Consider the following 17,234-nt stretch of genomic DNA (forward strand, 5'->3'; position numbering starts at 1 on the left):
CTGTCTGGTGCATGACATGGACAGCACAGCGAGTTAGAGCTGTAACTGCTGTTGGGCCAGGCTCACAAAGCCCAATTATATTTAACACAGTAATGCATTCTCTTGTGATGCAATTGTTTTATTCGCCCTTCCCACCAACTGCTTGGACTCAGCAGTGGGTCCCACGCAGCCAAGAGGTTGGTACTGCATCATCTGCAGTCTAAGCAGAACAAAAGTCACAGTTACAGGGCTGTAAGATTAACCCTGTGCATAGCACTGCTGGGATAAATCTTACACATTGCAGGCAACTATTTCATTGTTTGGAAAGTGAGAATATCTATTGGGGATTCTTTCACATCTCCCCTTTGAAATTGTGCCTGAGGAAAAAAGAGACTGCCTGTAGAAGTTGCTTAAACTCACTTTTCACAAAGTTCTGGACTCAGGTTCTGGGCTAGACTGGGACTAGAGGGTGGCAGGATGTAAGAGAGGCTGCTCAGACTCCTGGCCCACTGAGTTTCAGATGCATGGCAGGATGAGCCTCTTCAAGGGTGGAAGCACACCAGTGTTACACAGAACAATGTCACACCGTAAGAGCTCCAGACCACTCTGTGCCGATGCATGGGCCAGTCACTAGGAAATGGGCTGACCTTGGGAGTTATACTGGGCATCTTCTATTTATAGAGCTCAACAGGATTATGGGTAGGGCCCTACCAAATTCACAGCCATGAAAAACACAACAGACTGAAATCTGGCTCCCCCCCATGCAATCTGGTCTTGTGTGCTTTTAACCAATACTATACAGATTTCACTGAGGAGACCACAGTTTCTCGAATCGGAGGTCCTGACCCAAAAGGGAGTTGCAGGGGCATTGCAAGGTTATTTTAGGAGGGGGCGTGTCCCGGTATTGCCACCCTTATTACTGCACTGCTTTCAGAGCTGGGCGGCTGGATAGCAGCGGCTGTTGGCCAAGCGCCCAGCTCTGAAGGCAGCCCCCCCCCCCCCCCCCCCGCCAGCAGCAGCATGGAAGTAAGGGTGGCAATACCATATCATGTCACCCTTACTTCCTGGCCAGCAGCCACCGCTCTCCAGCTCGGAAGGCAGTGCTGCCACCAGCAGTAGCGCAGAAATCAGGGTAGCAGTATCACAAACCCCCCTGTACTATAACCTTGCAACCCCCCTCCACAATTCCTTTTTGTGTCAGGACCCTTACAATTACAACACCATGAAATTTCAGATTTAAATAGCTGAAATCACGAAATTTATGATTTCTAAAATCCTATGACCATGAAATTGACCAAAATGGCCCGTGAATTTGGTGAGGCTCTTTCTACCACAACTGCATGGCTGAAGTATAAACCCCTCCCTAGAGGGCAGTTTGAGTGCAATGTGGAGCTGCTCTGACCTGCGACATCCCCTCCATATCCAGCTGCATCAGCTCTGCCTGGTTGAACTGCAGGAGGGCCATCCCCACACGGAAGACGATCTCCAGACCCTTTGGCAAAGCACAGAGAAGTTTCAGCCCCAGACACAAGGCTCATGTGGCATTTGAGAGTGCAATAAAAATTAGGTGCCCAAGCTCTGGGCTGCAGAGAGGAGGAGGACAGGGAAAGGCACCCAAGGCCTGATTCTCATTTACAAACAGGCCCGGACATCACTCTGACAATAAAAAGAGCCTTAAAGTAAGTGTAATTTATGCCCACACTAAGCTCCCTTTACCCTGCCAGAGCAATAATGACACAGGAACTTCACTGCCAGTGCCACATAAAGGGGCCTTTAGCATAACTGAGAATTAGGCCCTGAATTTCTTGTGGGTCACACAAAAGCCACACTGGGGGAAAATTGTGTCAGTTTCCTTAGGATCAGCTACAAGTTAAAGCTTACATCTCAAATTTGCACATACTGTGTGGTGAACCCAAACTCTGATCACCTCAATGGTCCCTAAAGGCAACTTGCCAGGCTCAGGGAGGACAAACAACTAACTTGCAGAAAATGGGCATATGCAAATATCTCATCCTGAGTGCAGGTCTGGTCAGCCAGATCTAGGGTGACCAGATGTCCTGATTTTATAGGGACAGTCCTGATTTTGGGGTCTTTTTCTTATATAAACTCCTATTACCCCTACCCCATCCTGATTTTTCACATTTGCTGTCTGGTCACCCTAGCCAGACCCCTTGGATTAAGACGGCTGACTAGGACCCATCTCCCCACAACTCCATGTGTTGCAGTTTGGCCACCGCTAGCATAGAAATTACTCCAATTTACACGCCCCCACCCCCAGGATACTTCTGCTAATAGGGCCAGACTCAGTGGGGGGGGGGGGGGGTGAAGTGCGGTAGAGGGCTCCTGCCACTAAGCTGTTCCCCTTGCTGGTCCATCAGGGCTAATCATTGCTGATTTTCAGTGTAATCTCATCTAGTCGCTCAGGAATGAAAGATTCAATGGGAGTTTGGGATGCTCAGTGTCATTGGAAAAAAGAAAATCAGGACCCAGGTTTTTAAACACGTCAAGCACTGTGTAGCAGGGAAACCCCTTTTTTATTTTACAAGGCAGCCTAAGCAAGATCTAACGAGGTTCTTATATTCAAGCAGAAAATGCAGCTGTGTCTTTTTTAAATGATTTATCTTGTTCTCAAATTAATCCCTCCCAGATGCTGGCATCGTTGCCTTTGAACACTGCACTGAGAAAAGCAATATCAGAAATCCCTGTGAGCCCATGTTCACACCCTGGTATAAAGCACTTTACCTCATACATGAAGATGTCAAACACTCGAGTGGCCACAGGCAGAGGGAAGGTCGTGAGGAAGAGGGTGAGAAACCAGGACGACGAGTACATGGAGGTGAGGAAACTCTGGGAGCGGAAGTGAATGTTCAGATCAGGCAGCTGCTCCTGAATATGAGAAAGACACAGCAGACGTTTTACTACCGCTGATAATTACAGCCAACTGGGTCCCACCATCCCCTCTGGGATATGGGAGTCTCTTGGCCAGAGGAGGCTCTCAACTATCAGAGCTAAGGACTCCATTGCAGGAACCAATTCCATTAGCTGCTCCGGTCTTCTCCAACACTCCCAGGGGAATCTGGAAAGGAGCCAGACTTCTCCAGCCTGGATTCACACACCATTATGTGCACAAAGAAACCACTGGCCAGTTCCCCATACTTAGCCTGCTACTGCTCTGGATCACATGGTCTCATTGTCTAAGCTACTACCACCCTGGTCTCCTCGCTGTATTTACCTGCAGCATGTACTCAAACTGGTAGATGCAGAGGCCCAGCTCAGCCATGCTGGGTTTGAATAGCTCTCGTAATCGATATTCCTGCATCAGTCGCACAAACACACAGAAAGCCTCTTCTTCAGGCATCTACAGGTACAAAACGAGACAAATCCCACATTAGTCTCGCAAAAGAACCTGGCACAGAACCGACCCAGAAGGATGCTCTAACATAGATCAGACAAACACTTGTTACGAGAGGTGGAGCAGCTTTACGTAGAACAATGCGTTACATTTGGGTTTGATTCCTGACACTTCTGGGCAGCGATCACGTGGAAACAGCAGGAAAATAGCTTAGCCAGCGACTGCTTACATAATCCCACTCGCATACTGACTAGTACCTTGCCATGCTGGGCCCTCTTCTCCCCAGTAGGTCTACATTGATTTTACATGTCATTTGTACAGAGCATACTGTACATTTATGCTGGACTTTATAAACAGATTAGTCTGATCTAGAGAGGTTCTAAAAAAGTGAAGGGGAGGCCCAATGACTTTTCTCCACCCACCCCCTTCCATTCCAATTTTAGGGATCACTAGTGTGAGATAAGGGTCAAAACAGGCACCGAGGAAACAAAGGAATATTCAAAACATTTGCCAAGTGGTTTGCTGATTATTAGAGGAAGCATCTAAATTCCTGGCCAGATGCATTAAGTGTGTTGATTCACCTGTGAAGTGTTTCAGAGGCATTTCCAGCAGAGCTTCATGACAAAACAAGTACTGTACTTAGCTTTTCTTCTTTAAAAGTCCTTCCTTAAAACCCTCCACGGCATGTGCTTCACAGAGTGAGGTGGTGGATTTGGGCTTTTAAACAGGCTTTGCTTTGTTACACAAATGCAGGAAGGATGTCATATTTTATGCTCAATGTCAATGGAAAATTCCTGTTCCCTAATAAAGACACTCTGGCACCTGAGAGAGGACACTTTCCAGAAATGGCAGAGAACTAGAAACGAGTCAGCAGCGCTCAAACTGGCTGCATTCACAGTCCAGAAGGTCACTAACTCTGGTCCCAGGGTTTGCATTTGTATTGACAGTGCAGTAAGCGGCAGGGGTCCTTTGAGTGAGCCATTAAACCAAGTCCCTTCTGCCAAGTCTCCGGGGGAAGTTAAAGATCCTGTGGCATTTCCACAGCAATTAATTGAATTGGGAAGAGCTTTGGGCTAGCAACTTTGGTGGGACAGGTGCTGCATAATCTCATGGTATATGATCTCCACTCACACCAACCTGCATTAGCAGCAATCCCACGATGAATGCGCTGCCCTGACAATATCCAACCTCACGGTCCACTAGGGAATAGGCCTGGAAGAGAGAGTGCTTAAGTGTGAAGCAGGCAGGGATACGGTCTCTAGAGTTCTGCAGGGGAGCTAGAGAGCTCTGACGGAACATACTGAGACACAAGTGATAATTACTTAGAAGAGAGCATAAGGGCAAGGAGTAAGGCAACAAAACCAAGGGTCATGGGGGTTGGAGGCCAGAGGAAGTAACTTGGGAAAGGATACTGCTTTTTAGGACCTAGAAGTAGCTTAAGTATTTCTATGCAGCCCCCCCCTGCCCACACACATGCAGAGAAATGTATCTCAGATTAAATTGCCTGCCTACAATGTGCTCTCCTGTGTCCAGGGACTGCAGCCAGCAAACATAGTGCTTTAAATACCATAAAGCTGCATTAACAGTCTATAGCAGGGTCTGATAAGAAACAGAACTTATATCAACAGCCAGTTACTGTCAGAAAAGCAACTAGGTAGAAAGAGTGCACTTGCCAAAACACACATGGGACATTTAACAGAGTCTAATATGCCCCCACTGCAGCCACATGTATTCCAATGAGAGTCCAGCCACAGAATCATAGCACAAATAGCACTCGCTCTCTCTCTGCAGGTGCAGAAGGATTGATTTCTTGGAATGTAATGAAGTTATCACTACAGATTTAAATTAAATCCACAGAAAACTTCAATGGAGGGTGGGGACAATCTATGCCTTTCCCACAACAGTTATTCAAAGACATGAGAAAAACTAAATAGAAAAGAACAAACAAGCTGAAGGCCATAATCAACGATTAGGTCCCATTAACATTTAAAGGATTCCGTTCTCTCCTTAAGCCAGGCCACTCACAGCCACTGATGAGAATGAGGAGTTATGTCCCAATACAGGAAGAAACCTGCCTGCATAGCAAAGCAGCTCAAAGTCAGACTCTCAACCTGAAAGCTGAAGAGAATCGCTGTGAAATGCATGTGGAGACAAAGCTTTATATTACTAGCCTATCTAAGCCCCCCCCAGGTAATGGTCAGTATGTTTGTGATCAAGGTGTCATTTGTGATACCACGAATGCAAGGCAGCCTCAGAGGTAGGGCTGAAAAAAATGCCTACTAAAGGACAGAAAAGACTGGTGCATTATACATGTGAGATGCTGTATTTATTGTCCCTCAAGGGCTTCCAGATCACAACTGCTCAATTCCTAGCACTAAGTTTACTAAGATTTCTGTAACCACCAGTGCTTGCAAACTCTCACTGGGAGGTGATGTTCAAGTGGGTTCTCCCTGCCTCCACCCTTGGCCCCAGTAACAGAGATTTTACAGTTGGAATTTACCAAACAATACTGTTGAGGCATGAGGCAGAATCCAGCTTGTTCTCCCATAGCTGGATTGGCTCCTTCAGGACTCTGATGTTTCCACAAAAGTCTCAGATTGGTGTCGAGGCCACTGGAAGTGAGTTTGTGGGCTCAATTGGTTTGTCGTAGACTACCGTCCACCCAGAAACCATCATTGCAATTGACCTTCTGATTGGGAGCCTCAGAGACAACCACTGAATGGGCTATGGAGACTGGAAGACCCTGAAGTCCCTCAAGAGTCCTTCTAGAACAAGGCAGCATATTTGCAGGGGAAGTTTGTATTGTGGCTGCCCATGGGGAATACTCATTTTTGGTGAGATAATATCTAGCTCTTACACAGCACTTTTCATCATAGATCTCAAAGTGCTTTAGAAGACTTCAAACTCCAACACCTTTACATTCCAGAGGAATGGATGTGCTTTCATCCATTATTTAATAATTGAGACACTTTGCTGATGTGCCACCAAAACCATAATTTCACCAGAGAAAACTGAAGAGCTTTAAACCACTGTATACAGTCCTCCATGTATTTATGCAACAAGAGATAAGAACTGACACCGAGGCTGTGGCAAAGGTCCTGAGATTGCAATGAGAAACATTAAAGGGAAATTGCCTCTCATTTCTCAGGTGCTTTATTAGCCCCCTCTTTCTAAGCCCATTTTCCTTATTTGAATGTCTCTTTCATACAGTGTCTTTAACAGGCAAAACCAGACTCAGTGTTTTAAGGGGAAAACAAGCTGCAGTGATTTGCAGTCGATAGGGTGTTTTCATTTCATATGCCTTCACAGCTAGAAGAACAACTTGGTATACATGGTCCCTTCTTACACCATCTCCCTAGGTCAGATGAAACTGACAAGTTACCCAGGTTCCTGTTAGCCCTGCAAGACCCATAAAGTTACAGCAGAGCCAACTGGATACTAGTCTTCCTCATCCTGTCAGATATCATCATTGGGAGGATATGAGGGGTTGGAGGAAGAGAGTTCTCTGGCTGAAGTTGTCACTAGCTTCTCACCGATGGGTCAGGACTATGAAAATGATGGGGAAGACGGATGGAGGAGGATACTCTCTGGAGAGCGCTCCGTAGCCCAGTCCCCTTGAAGTATTTATTGATATCGGCCCTCCAACATCTTTGGTACACAGTCAATACAGGCTTCACACAAGAGAACCTCTCCAACCCCTTATTCTGTACATACCCACAGGTTTAACCTTCCCAGATCCTTCAGATAGCGTCCCCTGCCTGGTGTTATTCCTCTAAGCATTCCCTTAGCAAGCAGTCCTTTCTCTGGCACTGTCTCTCCCTCCTCCTGACTAGGAAGTACCTGTATTTTTTAGGGCCCAGACCCCTCTGACTCCCAGCATGCTTTGCTAAAGACTACTAATAGCCTGGGATCCCTCCCCTGTTCTAACAGTGAGTGAAATGAGATGGATCATAACCTAACCTGAGGTAGGCACAAACTCTCTTCAAACTACTTCCTAATAAGACTTGCTTCTTACAGGGCTTGGGGTTGTCAACCCCACCCCATATGAGAGTTTACTCTATCACAGACCTGGCATTCAAGAAAGTGAAATGGAATTTATGTATCTTCCACTGAGTCACTTTTCTGACTGCAAGCCCACTTCGAGAGAGTGCAGTGCTTGCATCGTATGCTGCCATGGCTCACATACACAATCTGCTCATATGCTAGATACTGCCCTCCAATGTGACCATTTCAGGTGGCTCCTTCTTACCTTCATGACGTTGAAAAGGACCTCTTGGCCTAGGCTGTCCTGTCCCTTGAAGAACTCATGCTCAGGATATGTGCGGGCTATATCCCTCCGAATCAGCTTCTCGCAGGGGGAAGACATCTTCAGCAGCTCTGAATACTGGTTCTTGACAGGCATATCTGTGGCACTGCACAGCAGCTGCCATACGATGGCTCGGAAGTGGTGTGGGATTCCTTTCCGTATGAGCTCCTGGCGAAAAGCAAGGTATGGCAGATCATGAGGCAGCATGGGAGAACATTTCAAAATCCTGGTATTTTATATGGCCCCTCTTTGTGCCACAAGAGGTGAGTGGGGTTCAATCCTCTGCATGAGCTTGTGCTGATGCACTTGCTGGCAAGGGTTTGGGATGCTGCAGAGAGCCCTGAAGAGGATACATCCCTTCTCACTAGTGATTGCGATCGATAGATATGGGGATGAGTAGGGAAAGAATGTTTGTGGCTCTAACCCTGTCCTAGGACTTGCCACAGAGGAAATCAAACCACCCTTGACCCTGAAAAGGATCTCCGGTTTTGCTGGGAAGGAACATAGGGTGTGGGTGGGGATGTCTGTGCTATCAGCCTCTCAATTTCTCGCTAACCTGCCCTCTTTTCTCACCTTCAGCAGTTTCTCTTTCTTCTTCCGCCATTCGTCCCATTCGTTGACAATCCTCCCCCATAGGATCCAGGTGTCCTCCTCGAGGTGGCTTAGGTTTGAGGAGGCTGAGGAGCTGGAGACCAAGGAGGAGCCACTGTTCCTGCGGGAGCCATTCATGGAGCGCATGGACTTGGAATCTGCTTCCAGCAGCCTGCAAGAGATGCCATTACCATGGTGAGACCAGAGCTACTGCCACCCCTTGCAAGAGATGCCATTACCATGGTGAGACCAGAGCTACTGCCACCCCTTCCCAGATTCCACGAAGCAAAGCCACAAGGGCAACAACCAAACAACCATCCAAGCCACACAGCAAGACCACCAGAGCAAGCCTGTTCCCTTGGTGCTCTACATCACATGCAGGGAGCTAACACTCCTCATCCAAAAAGAAAGCTCCTCTGCAGGAAGAAGAGCTATTAAAATCACCAGCCCCCTGCAGCAAAAGCAGAAACAGGAGGGAGCATTTAATGTGTTACTACATTTTATTTTTAAAAAATAAGAGTTCAAGTTTGTGTGTTTCAGGAAGTGATTCGGACTCAAAGATTCCATCATAGAACACAGACTTTTTTTGTCAGGGGATCTTTTAAGAACAAAGTTTAACTAGACTTGCAATAGAGCTTTTTTGAGAGGGAATTTACACCAGGAGTTACTCCTGGGGGAATTCTACGCCCCAAAAAAAAAAATTCTGCAAAATGTATTTGCAAAATACTACTACATAATCAAGCCAGATTCAATTATTTCAGCAAGTATGTCTGTAACAATACAAACACCAAATCTTCCCCCAGGAGTAGAGAGTTAAAGAAACTCCTACAACAACGCAGTTCCTATTTCTCTGCCCCCTCCCCTACAGAGCCCAGCCAGGAGGCCAGACACCTCTCCTCCCCCCAGAGCCCAGCCATGTCCCATCCCAGCCTAGACACTCACACCCCCTCAGAGACCAGCCGCAACCCCCTCCTCCGCCCAGACTCTCTCACCCTATACCCCCAGGAGGCCAGCTGTAGGGCAACCCCCACACCCCAGACACTTACACCCTCTCCCCTTCAGAGCCCAGTTGCAACCTGCGCCCCCCAGCCCAGACACACACACTGCCTGCCCCCCTAGAGGCCAACTGTGGGCGCCCTGCCCTAGCCCAGTCATTCACACCCTCTATCCCTTTGGATCCCTGCGCTCTAGGGGTAAACAGCCTGATGCTGGGTCCCAGTTTCCTGTGCACCGTTGCCTCCTTCCTTCAGGGCTTGCTGGGAACCCTCCAGTTCCCTTCCCCCCACCCCCACCTTGTCTTCTATTTGTGAGCTGAGCTCTGCTGGGTCCAGCAGCCCCTAGTGGCGGCTAGCAGCACTGCAGCCCATTGGGGGGGGGGAGGGAAGGGGGAGGAAATTCTGCATGCACAACATTCATTTCTGCAAAATTCTGCATTGTGCAGCGGCGCAGAATTCCCCCAGGAGTAAGGAGTGCAACCAGAGGCCAGGGCAAACCCTCTGTACTGCTGTGGGAGGATCTTAGAATCTGTCAATTTCCAATTTAAGCTCTTTAACCCTTCTTGTCTTCTGTTTCAAAGGAAGATACCAACCTTTAAATACAGTCAGAATTAACTGGCAACATGAACTCCAGCATGTCACCTTTTGCAAGTCACTTTAATAATCTGTTTTGATACCCCTTTTAATCTAGCTGGGGGGGGGAGGGGCTATTCAGCACATTGCTACTTTCAAAAATAGATTAAATGTAAACCTTAATGTTATGTTGTTAGAACACAACACATTAAAGTTTACATTTCATAAGGGAAAGAATAACTGACACCAGCCTATGTACAACATAGCCAAGTTCACTTATTCCTGGGCCCTTGATCTGACAACCCTAAGGCTAGGGGCCTTTGCATTTAATTGCCTAGGAAAACAGAAGTCTGGAGTTAATCAGTGCACATACTTTCCACACTCCCCTGTGGCTTTATGTATTCTTGCTCCACTGCTGAACTCTCATGCCCTGGCCTGAAGGAATTCTGATCAAACTTAAAAAAACAAAAAAAACAAACAAACAAACAACAAACTTTAAAAAACTGCCTTTGGGCAGAGATCAAACTAGAAGGTATCAGACTAAAAGGTGAATGATTCAGAAAGTGATGACCCTGGATTACAGGGTGTTATGATAACTCAAGATGTCTGGAGACCTTATATAGGAGATATTAGCAAGAATCAGAGTCCTTTCACTCCGTGTCCATGGCACTTAGGGTGACCAGACGTTCCGATAAAACCAGGACTGTCCCAATTTTGAGGAGTTTGTCCTGCGTCCTGACTGAAGTACGGTCGGGATGCCATTTGTCCCAATATTTTGGTTCGGGCTATTATTTATTTATTTATTTTTTACACACTCGCCCGGCCGGGTCTTCGGCGGCATTTCAGCGGCGGGTGCTTCTGTCTTTGGTGGCAAGGTTTATTACCCGCTGCCGAAATGCCGCTGCAGACCGTCAGTGACTGAAGGACTCTCTGCTGAATTGCCGCCGAAGACCTGGACGGGTGAGTGTAACAATTAAAAAGGCGTCCCCCCCTGCGGCGGTCCCGATATTTTCCACTTAGTATCTGGTCACCCTCATGGCACTTAGCACAATTGGGCCCCAACCCTGGCTGGGCCTACTGTAGCATTAAATTGTTATTCCCTTATGATGCCACCACGTGGCCATTTAATATAATTGCAGGCTATGTGGTGTAAATCGGCATAGCTCTACTGAAGTCAATAGAAACAGGGCAATTTAAATCAGCTGAAATACTGGCCCTACATTTCAGGATACTGAAGTGTTTTACAGAGAAACTATATGCAGTGTTGTTGTAGTTGCGTTGGTCCGAGGATATTAGAGAGACAAGGTGGGTGAGGTAATAAGACCAACTTGCATTGATGAGAGAGAAGCTTTTGTGCTTACAGAGAGCTCTTCTTCGGGTCTGGGAAATTTAAGCAAATTTGTAACTTTGCAAGACACAAAAAAATCATGGATTGAACGGACACTGGATTTATGGTTTATTACAACTCCTATATATCCCCCCCCCCCCCATGACTGGAGAGGTGTTAACAGGCCACTTCACCTTGAATGGTCCCTTGAAACGTGTTAACTGCTTATGCGAAACAATCTGTTCCACCTTGTATTTAGCTGTGACACGGAGTACATTTCCCAGATCTTAAGAACTCCATGTAAGCTCGAAAGCTTTTCTCTCACCCCAACACAAGTTGGTCTTATTACCTCACCCACCTTGTCTTTCTTACAAGGAAACTGAAAGGCAAAGCAAGAAGAGAGCTCTTCTCCTTTCAGTGAAATGCTACCACCCCTGGGATGGGACACAGCAGGTATTTAACAGCACACAGCAACACCGTGCTACCGTTTAGGACAGGAAATGAAGATGAGCTACAAATTAAACTGCACAGGGAGTTTTAAGCATGCAAGATACAGTAACCCAATTTGTAATCTGGCCAGGACAACAGAGGTATCACCCCCTGACTCTTGCTAGAAGTACCATTGATCTGCAGCCACCACAAGCAGACAGGACCTCTGCTTTCCATTGCATCTGAAGACAGAATCATTTTTTAACAGGATTCTGCGTTTTCCCTCCAGTCACTCAGACAATAGAGCTTAGAGCTGGTCATGTTTCCTTTTAAACATTCAGCAACTAAGAAATCGGATGTGCTCAGGGACACCCAGGTACGCCCCCTCAGAGCAATCAGAGAGGGAAGGAAATCTACAACTGAGCTACAGAGTCCGATGCCTATTGGGGCAGAAATGGGTAATGAAAGTGGCTTTTGTTATCTGCAGCACAAGCTAGGGCCGTGTGTTGTACTTAAAGTACTGCACAGGATCTTTTCAGGGGGAAAAAGACAAAACGCCACATTTATTAGTAATACATGTATTCATTAACAATGTAGATCAATCTCTAATAACTTTCATATGACTTTACATTGTGCCTCTTCATATAACCTTGTGGTGGGTCTACCCACGTGTGACCTCTGTTTTCATGGGACTTTGTATCAAAGCCTCATTTAGAAACTTTGCATTGCCCTTGGTAGAATATTATAGCCCCTAAGGATAGAATAAGATAGAAGAAAAATTTCTTTTTGCTAGCAGTAGAACAAGAGCTCTCCCCACCCCCCCACTCTTAATCAATTGCCCTGTTGAATGAATGAGGTGTGGATGAGCAAGGCATGGAAGGCAGCACCTCCAGACAGCCTCAACTGTTGGAGAGGGGCTGGGAGCCAGACCCAAGGACAATAAAACGTGTCAAGTGGGCTCATTAAAGACAAGCAGACATATCGGCCTCCGGGGTTAGAAGCAAGCACCTTCTTTTGGAAACACTCTCTTTGCAGCATTGGGACAACACTCAAAAGAAAGCAGCACAAAGGACCAATGGACACAGACACAGAGTTTGAATCTGGTATAGATTTGCATAAGAGGAAAGCTGCTATAAAAGTGAGGTGTCTTGCAGAGGACCCCGGGTCTCATCTTGTCAACATGGGAGCATCGATCCGGATCGGCAGAAGCCCGGCTCCTCCCCTCCCCCATCTAACTCACCTGGCCAGTGAAGTTAAGGGGAGCAACTAATTGGTAACAACAAGACGGAGTGTGTTTGTGTGTGTGTGTGTGTGTGAGTGTAAGTGTAATATATTATATGCATATAATACAGAGTTAATGAATACATGTATTACTAATAAATGTGGCGTTTTGTCTTATTCCCCCTGAAAAGATCCTGTGCAGTACAACACGTGTAGAGTGACTTCCTGATTTGAGACTAATAGTTACTCTTAATATATTATTAAATTCAGCAATGAACCTGAACAGAAAAGGAGTCTCCCTTTCTAAAAATTCTTGTCACTTTAAGAGAAGTCACCTTCTTGATGAAAAGAACGTGGCATATTATGGGGCTGAGTGGGACACAGAGAGAAGCAGAATGGAGGCAGTTTCAGTGCACAGGGGACACAGTATAGTTTCAGGGGACATTCTAAAAGATGGGAAAGGGTATTGAATCTGGTGTCTTTCTAAATATCAGGTCATCCTACCAACAGCTGCACCTTTCTGCTTTCAAGTTCAGTTGGCAAGGTTGTCTGCCATTTTTTGATTCAGTGTCATCAAATTAGGGACTGATAGATTGGCTGCTGAGGAACAGGGAGAGGAAAGTCTGAGGAAACAGGATGATCAGTACCTGGCAGGGTCAGTGTCCCCCATCCTCTTCCTCACACTGTGTAATTCCTCCCTCTCCCCACCACAAACTGCATCCCCCAGATGTCACCCTGTTGATAGGAACCTCCTCCAGCAGCATCCTTGCCATAGCGCAATCAGAGATCTAGGAGAAGCATTTGCTTTTGTGGCCTGGATTCTTTGAGACAGAGAATCATAGACTGAATTGTTTGCTGAAGTCCCCTCCTGCTACAGGGGGAAGATTAGCCTCCGACTAATGATGAAAGGAAGGAAAATGGCATTTATAGGGTCAGGGCTGGAACTATGCAAAGCCAACAGACACAGATTCCAAGGCCAAAAGGCACCTTTGTGATCATCTAGTCTGACCTCCTGTATAACACTGGTCATAGAACTTCCTCAAAGCAACTTTGGTGCCCTCAGAATGGTTTTACCAGAACAGACCTCACTAACAAAACCATTCATTTTACACTCAGAAAAAAAATCTCACCTGGAGAATGAGAAGAGGCCTGGGGATGGAACTCAGGTTGGCAACATGGCCATTGTGCTGTGTTGATACTGAGTGCACATACAGGGATTCACATTTGCTCTCGTGGGGTGTAGTGCTGGGCACTTGGTCAAAATCTCCTGTTAGCAGGATATGCTTCTTGCCAATGCAGAGTAGAAGATAATCAATTACTTGCTTAACTCATCTCCACTACAAGTTTAACAGTGGAGATCAAAGTTTTAAACTAATTATTTTTAAACTTTGAAAATTGCATTTAAGCACAGGAGATGGGATTTTTTTTTTTTTTTTTTTTTTTTTTTTTGAAGCAAGGATTATCTGGACCATCTTTTACTAGGGTAAGATGCAGCACATGATGTTATTTCAAATGGTCCTTGGCAGATACTTTAAGGAAATAACTTTAATAAAGTCCTCTTCAACAGATCCTCTAACCCATATGGTGGGTCACAACCCATTAATGGGTCACGAGAAGGCCCCAGGTGGGTGGGAAGGAGAATAAGAGAATGAGCCCACCCTGTGCTCACACCAGAGCAGCTCCTGTCCCATGGGGGTGAACCTGGCTCCCTGCTCCGGGAGTTGTGAGCTGTTGCATGGGGTTGCAGTGGCACTCAGGTTTGGCCTGGCTGCGGGGTGAGTGTGGGTGGCCTTCCACTCCAAACCAACCCTGCCTTTGGGGCCTCCCCTCTGCACCTGACTGGGATTAGGGTTGCAGTGCCAGGATGGAGTGTGTTGCTGAAGTGCCTCCTCAGTGGGGCAAGGAGGAGGAGAAGCTGGCAGAAGAGTAGAAGAATGCTGGCATATGATTTTGGGCCCCACATGAATTTGGATCCTGTGTGGGTCACAGAAAAAAAGGCAAGATGCACTTAGCGGGTCATCTTAGTAAAAAGTTTGGGAACTCCTGATCCTAACTCCATCCATCTTCTACTAGGAAGTAAAATAGTAAACGGTTAACCGGTAAGAATTAGTCTTACAGGTTAACTGCTCTAACCATTAACCCCAACTGTGCCGGCCGGAGCAACCTCAGCCCTGGGGCTGCTCCAGCTGGCCCAACCCCAACTGCACCAGCCCCAGTGGTTAACCAGTTAAACGATATAATTAGGGGTGTCAATCGCAGTTAACTCACACGATTAACTCAAAAAATAATCATGATTAATCACACTTATAACAATAGAATACTAATTGAAATGTATTAAATATGTTTGGATGTTTTTCTACATTTTCAATATTGATTTCAATTACAACACAGAATACAAAAGTACAGAGTGCTCACTTTATATTACTTTTTATTACAAATATATGCACTGTAAAAATGATAAACAAAAACAAACCGTATTTTTCAATTCACCTCATACAAGTACTGAAGTGCAATCTCTTTATCCTGAAAGCGTAACTTACAAATGCAGATTTTTGTTGGTTACATAACTGCACTCAAAACCAAACCAGTGTAAAACTTTAGAACCTACAAGTCCACTCAGTAGTGCTTCTTATTCTGCCAATCTCCTAGACAAACAAGTTTGTTTACATTGACAGGAGATACTGCCTGCTTCTTATTTACAATGTCACCTGAAAGCGAGAATAGACGTTCGCATGGCACTTCTATAGCCGGCGTTGCAAGGCATTTACAATCTAGACATGCTAAACATTCGTATGCCCCTTCTATCTTTGGCCACCATTCCAGAGGACATGCTTCAATGCTGATGATGCTCATTAAAAAAAAATTATGTATCATTTAAAATTTGTGACTGTACTCCTTGGGCAAGAATTGTATGTCTCCTGCTCTGTTTTATCCACATTCTGCATATATTTCATGTTATAGCAGTCTCGGATGATGACCCAGCACATGTTCGTTTTAAGAACACTTTCATAGCAGATTTGACAAACACAAAGAAGGTACCGATGTGAGATTTCTAAAAATAGCTACAGCACTCGAACCAAGGTTTAAGAATCTGAAGTGCTGTCCAAAATCTGAGAGGGACAAGGTGTGGAGCATGCTTTCAGAAGACTTACAAGAACACCACTCTGATGCAGAAACTACAGAACCCAAAACCACCAAAAAAGAAAATCAATCTTCTGCTGGTGGCATTATACTCAGATGATGAAAATGAACATGTGTCAGTCTGTACTGCTTGTTATGGAGCAGAACCCATCATTAGCATGGACGCATGTCCCCTGGAATAGTGGTTGAAGCATGAAGGGACATAGTGTATCTTTAGTGTATCTGGCATATATATCTAGCGACACCGGCTACAACAGTGCAATGAGAACACCTGTTCTCACTTTCAGGTGAATTGTAAACAAGAAGCCGGCAGCATTATCTCCTGCAAATGTAAACAAATTTGTTTGTCTGAGCGACTGGCTGAACAAGAAGAAGGACTGAGTTGACTTTGTGTCAAGAATCAGGGGGTAGCCATGTTAGTCTGTATCTACAAAAACAACAAGGAGTCTGGTGGCACCTTAAAGACTAACAGATTTATTTGGACATAAGCTTTTGTGGGTAAAAACCTCACTTCTTCAGATACATAGAGTGAAAGTTACAGATGCAGGCATTATATGTGTGTGTACGTACACACACACACACACACACACACACACACACACGCCTGCATTTGTAACTTTCACTCTATGTATCTGAAGAAGTGAGGTTTTTACCCACGAAAACTTATGTCCAAATAAATCTGTTAGTCTTTAAGGTGCCACCAGACTCCTCATTGTTTTTGTTTGAGTTGACTTTCAGGCTCTAAAATTTTACGTTTTATTTTTGAATGCAGGGTTTTTGTGTACTGAATTCTACATTTGTAAGTTCAACTTTCATGATAAAAGATTGCACTACAGTACCTACATGAGGTGAATTGAAATATACAATTTAATTTTTTTACAGTGCAAATATTTGTAATCAAAAATAAATATAAAGTGAGCACTGTATACTTTGTATTCTGTGTTGTAATTAAAATTAATATATTTGAAAATGTAGTAAACATCCAAAAATATTTAAAATAAATGGTAGTCTACTGGTTAATCGCATGATTAATCACGATTAATTTTTTTAATCGCTTGACAGTCCTAGATACAATTTTAATCGTTTACATGTACACGGTTAACTTTTAAAAACAATATTTACATCCCTATCTCCAACAGGCTGCAGATTACAACGTTTCAGCAACATTCTTGTGCTTTGTTAAAATGCAGCTATTTGCTTTGTTTCCCAGAGAATCATCATCAACAACTGTTTGTACGGACAGTTGACAAAAGAAGTTCCAGCTGCCATGAGTTAAATTACCATGAGTGTAAACACTAAAGTCTCCCCATTCTAAAAAAG

At 45.2% G+C, this 17,234-nt stretch overlaps 1 protein-coding gene across 4 annotated transcripts in view; it reads right to left on the bottom strand.

Annotated features, from left to right (window-relative positions):
* EVI5L (ecotropic viral integration site 5 like) overlaps positions 1-17,234 on the bottom strand; it is a 78,682-nt gene that overhangs the window by 43,640 nt on the left and 17,808 nt on the right. For 3 of the 4 annotated variants that reach the window (XM_034791883.1, XM_034791881.1, XM_034791882.1), the window contains exons 3-8: positions 8,211-8,400; positions 7,581-7,805; positions 4,469-4,543; positions 3,212-3,337; positions 2,722-2,865; positions 1,382-1,471 (exon numbers count right to left, since the gene is read on the bottom strand). In XM_034791883.1, the coding sequence (XP_034647774.1) occupies positions 1,382-1,471; positions 2,722-2,865; positions 3,212-3,337; positions 4,469-4,543; positions 7,581-7,805; positions 8,211-8,400 (850 nt within the window). The remainder of the gene's footprint in view (positions 1-1,381; positions 1,472-2,721; positions 2,866-3,211; positions 3,338-4,468; positions 4,544-7,580; positions 7,806-8,210; positions 8,401-17,234) is intronic. The other variant, XM_034791884.1, reaches the window with a different exon arrangement.

The sequence above is a fragment of the Trachemys scripta genome, chromosome 16, assembly GCF_013100865.1.
Source record: "Trachemys scripta elegans isolate TJP31775 chromosome 16, CAS_Tse_1.0, whole genome shotgun sequence".
Taxonomy (NCBI): Eukaryota; Metazoa; Chordata; order Testudines; family Emydidae; genus Trachemys; species Trachemys scripta.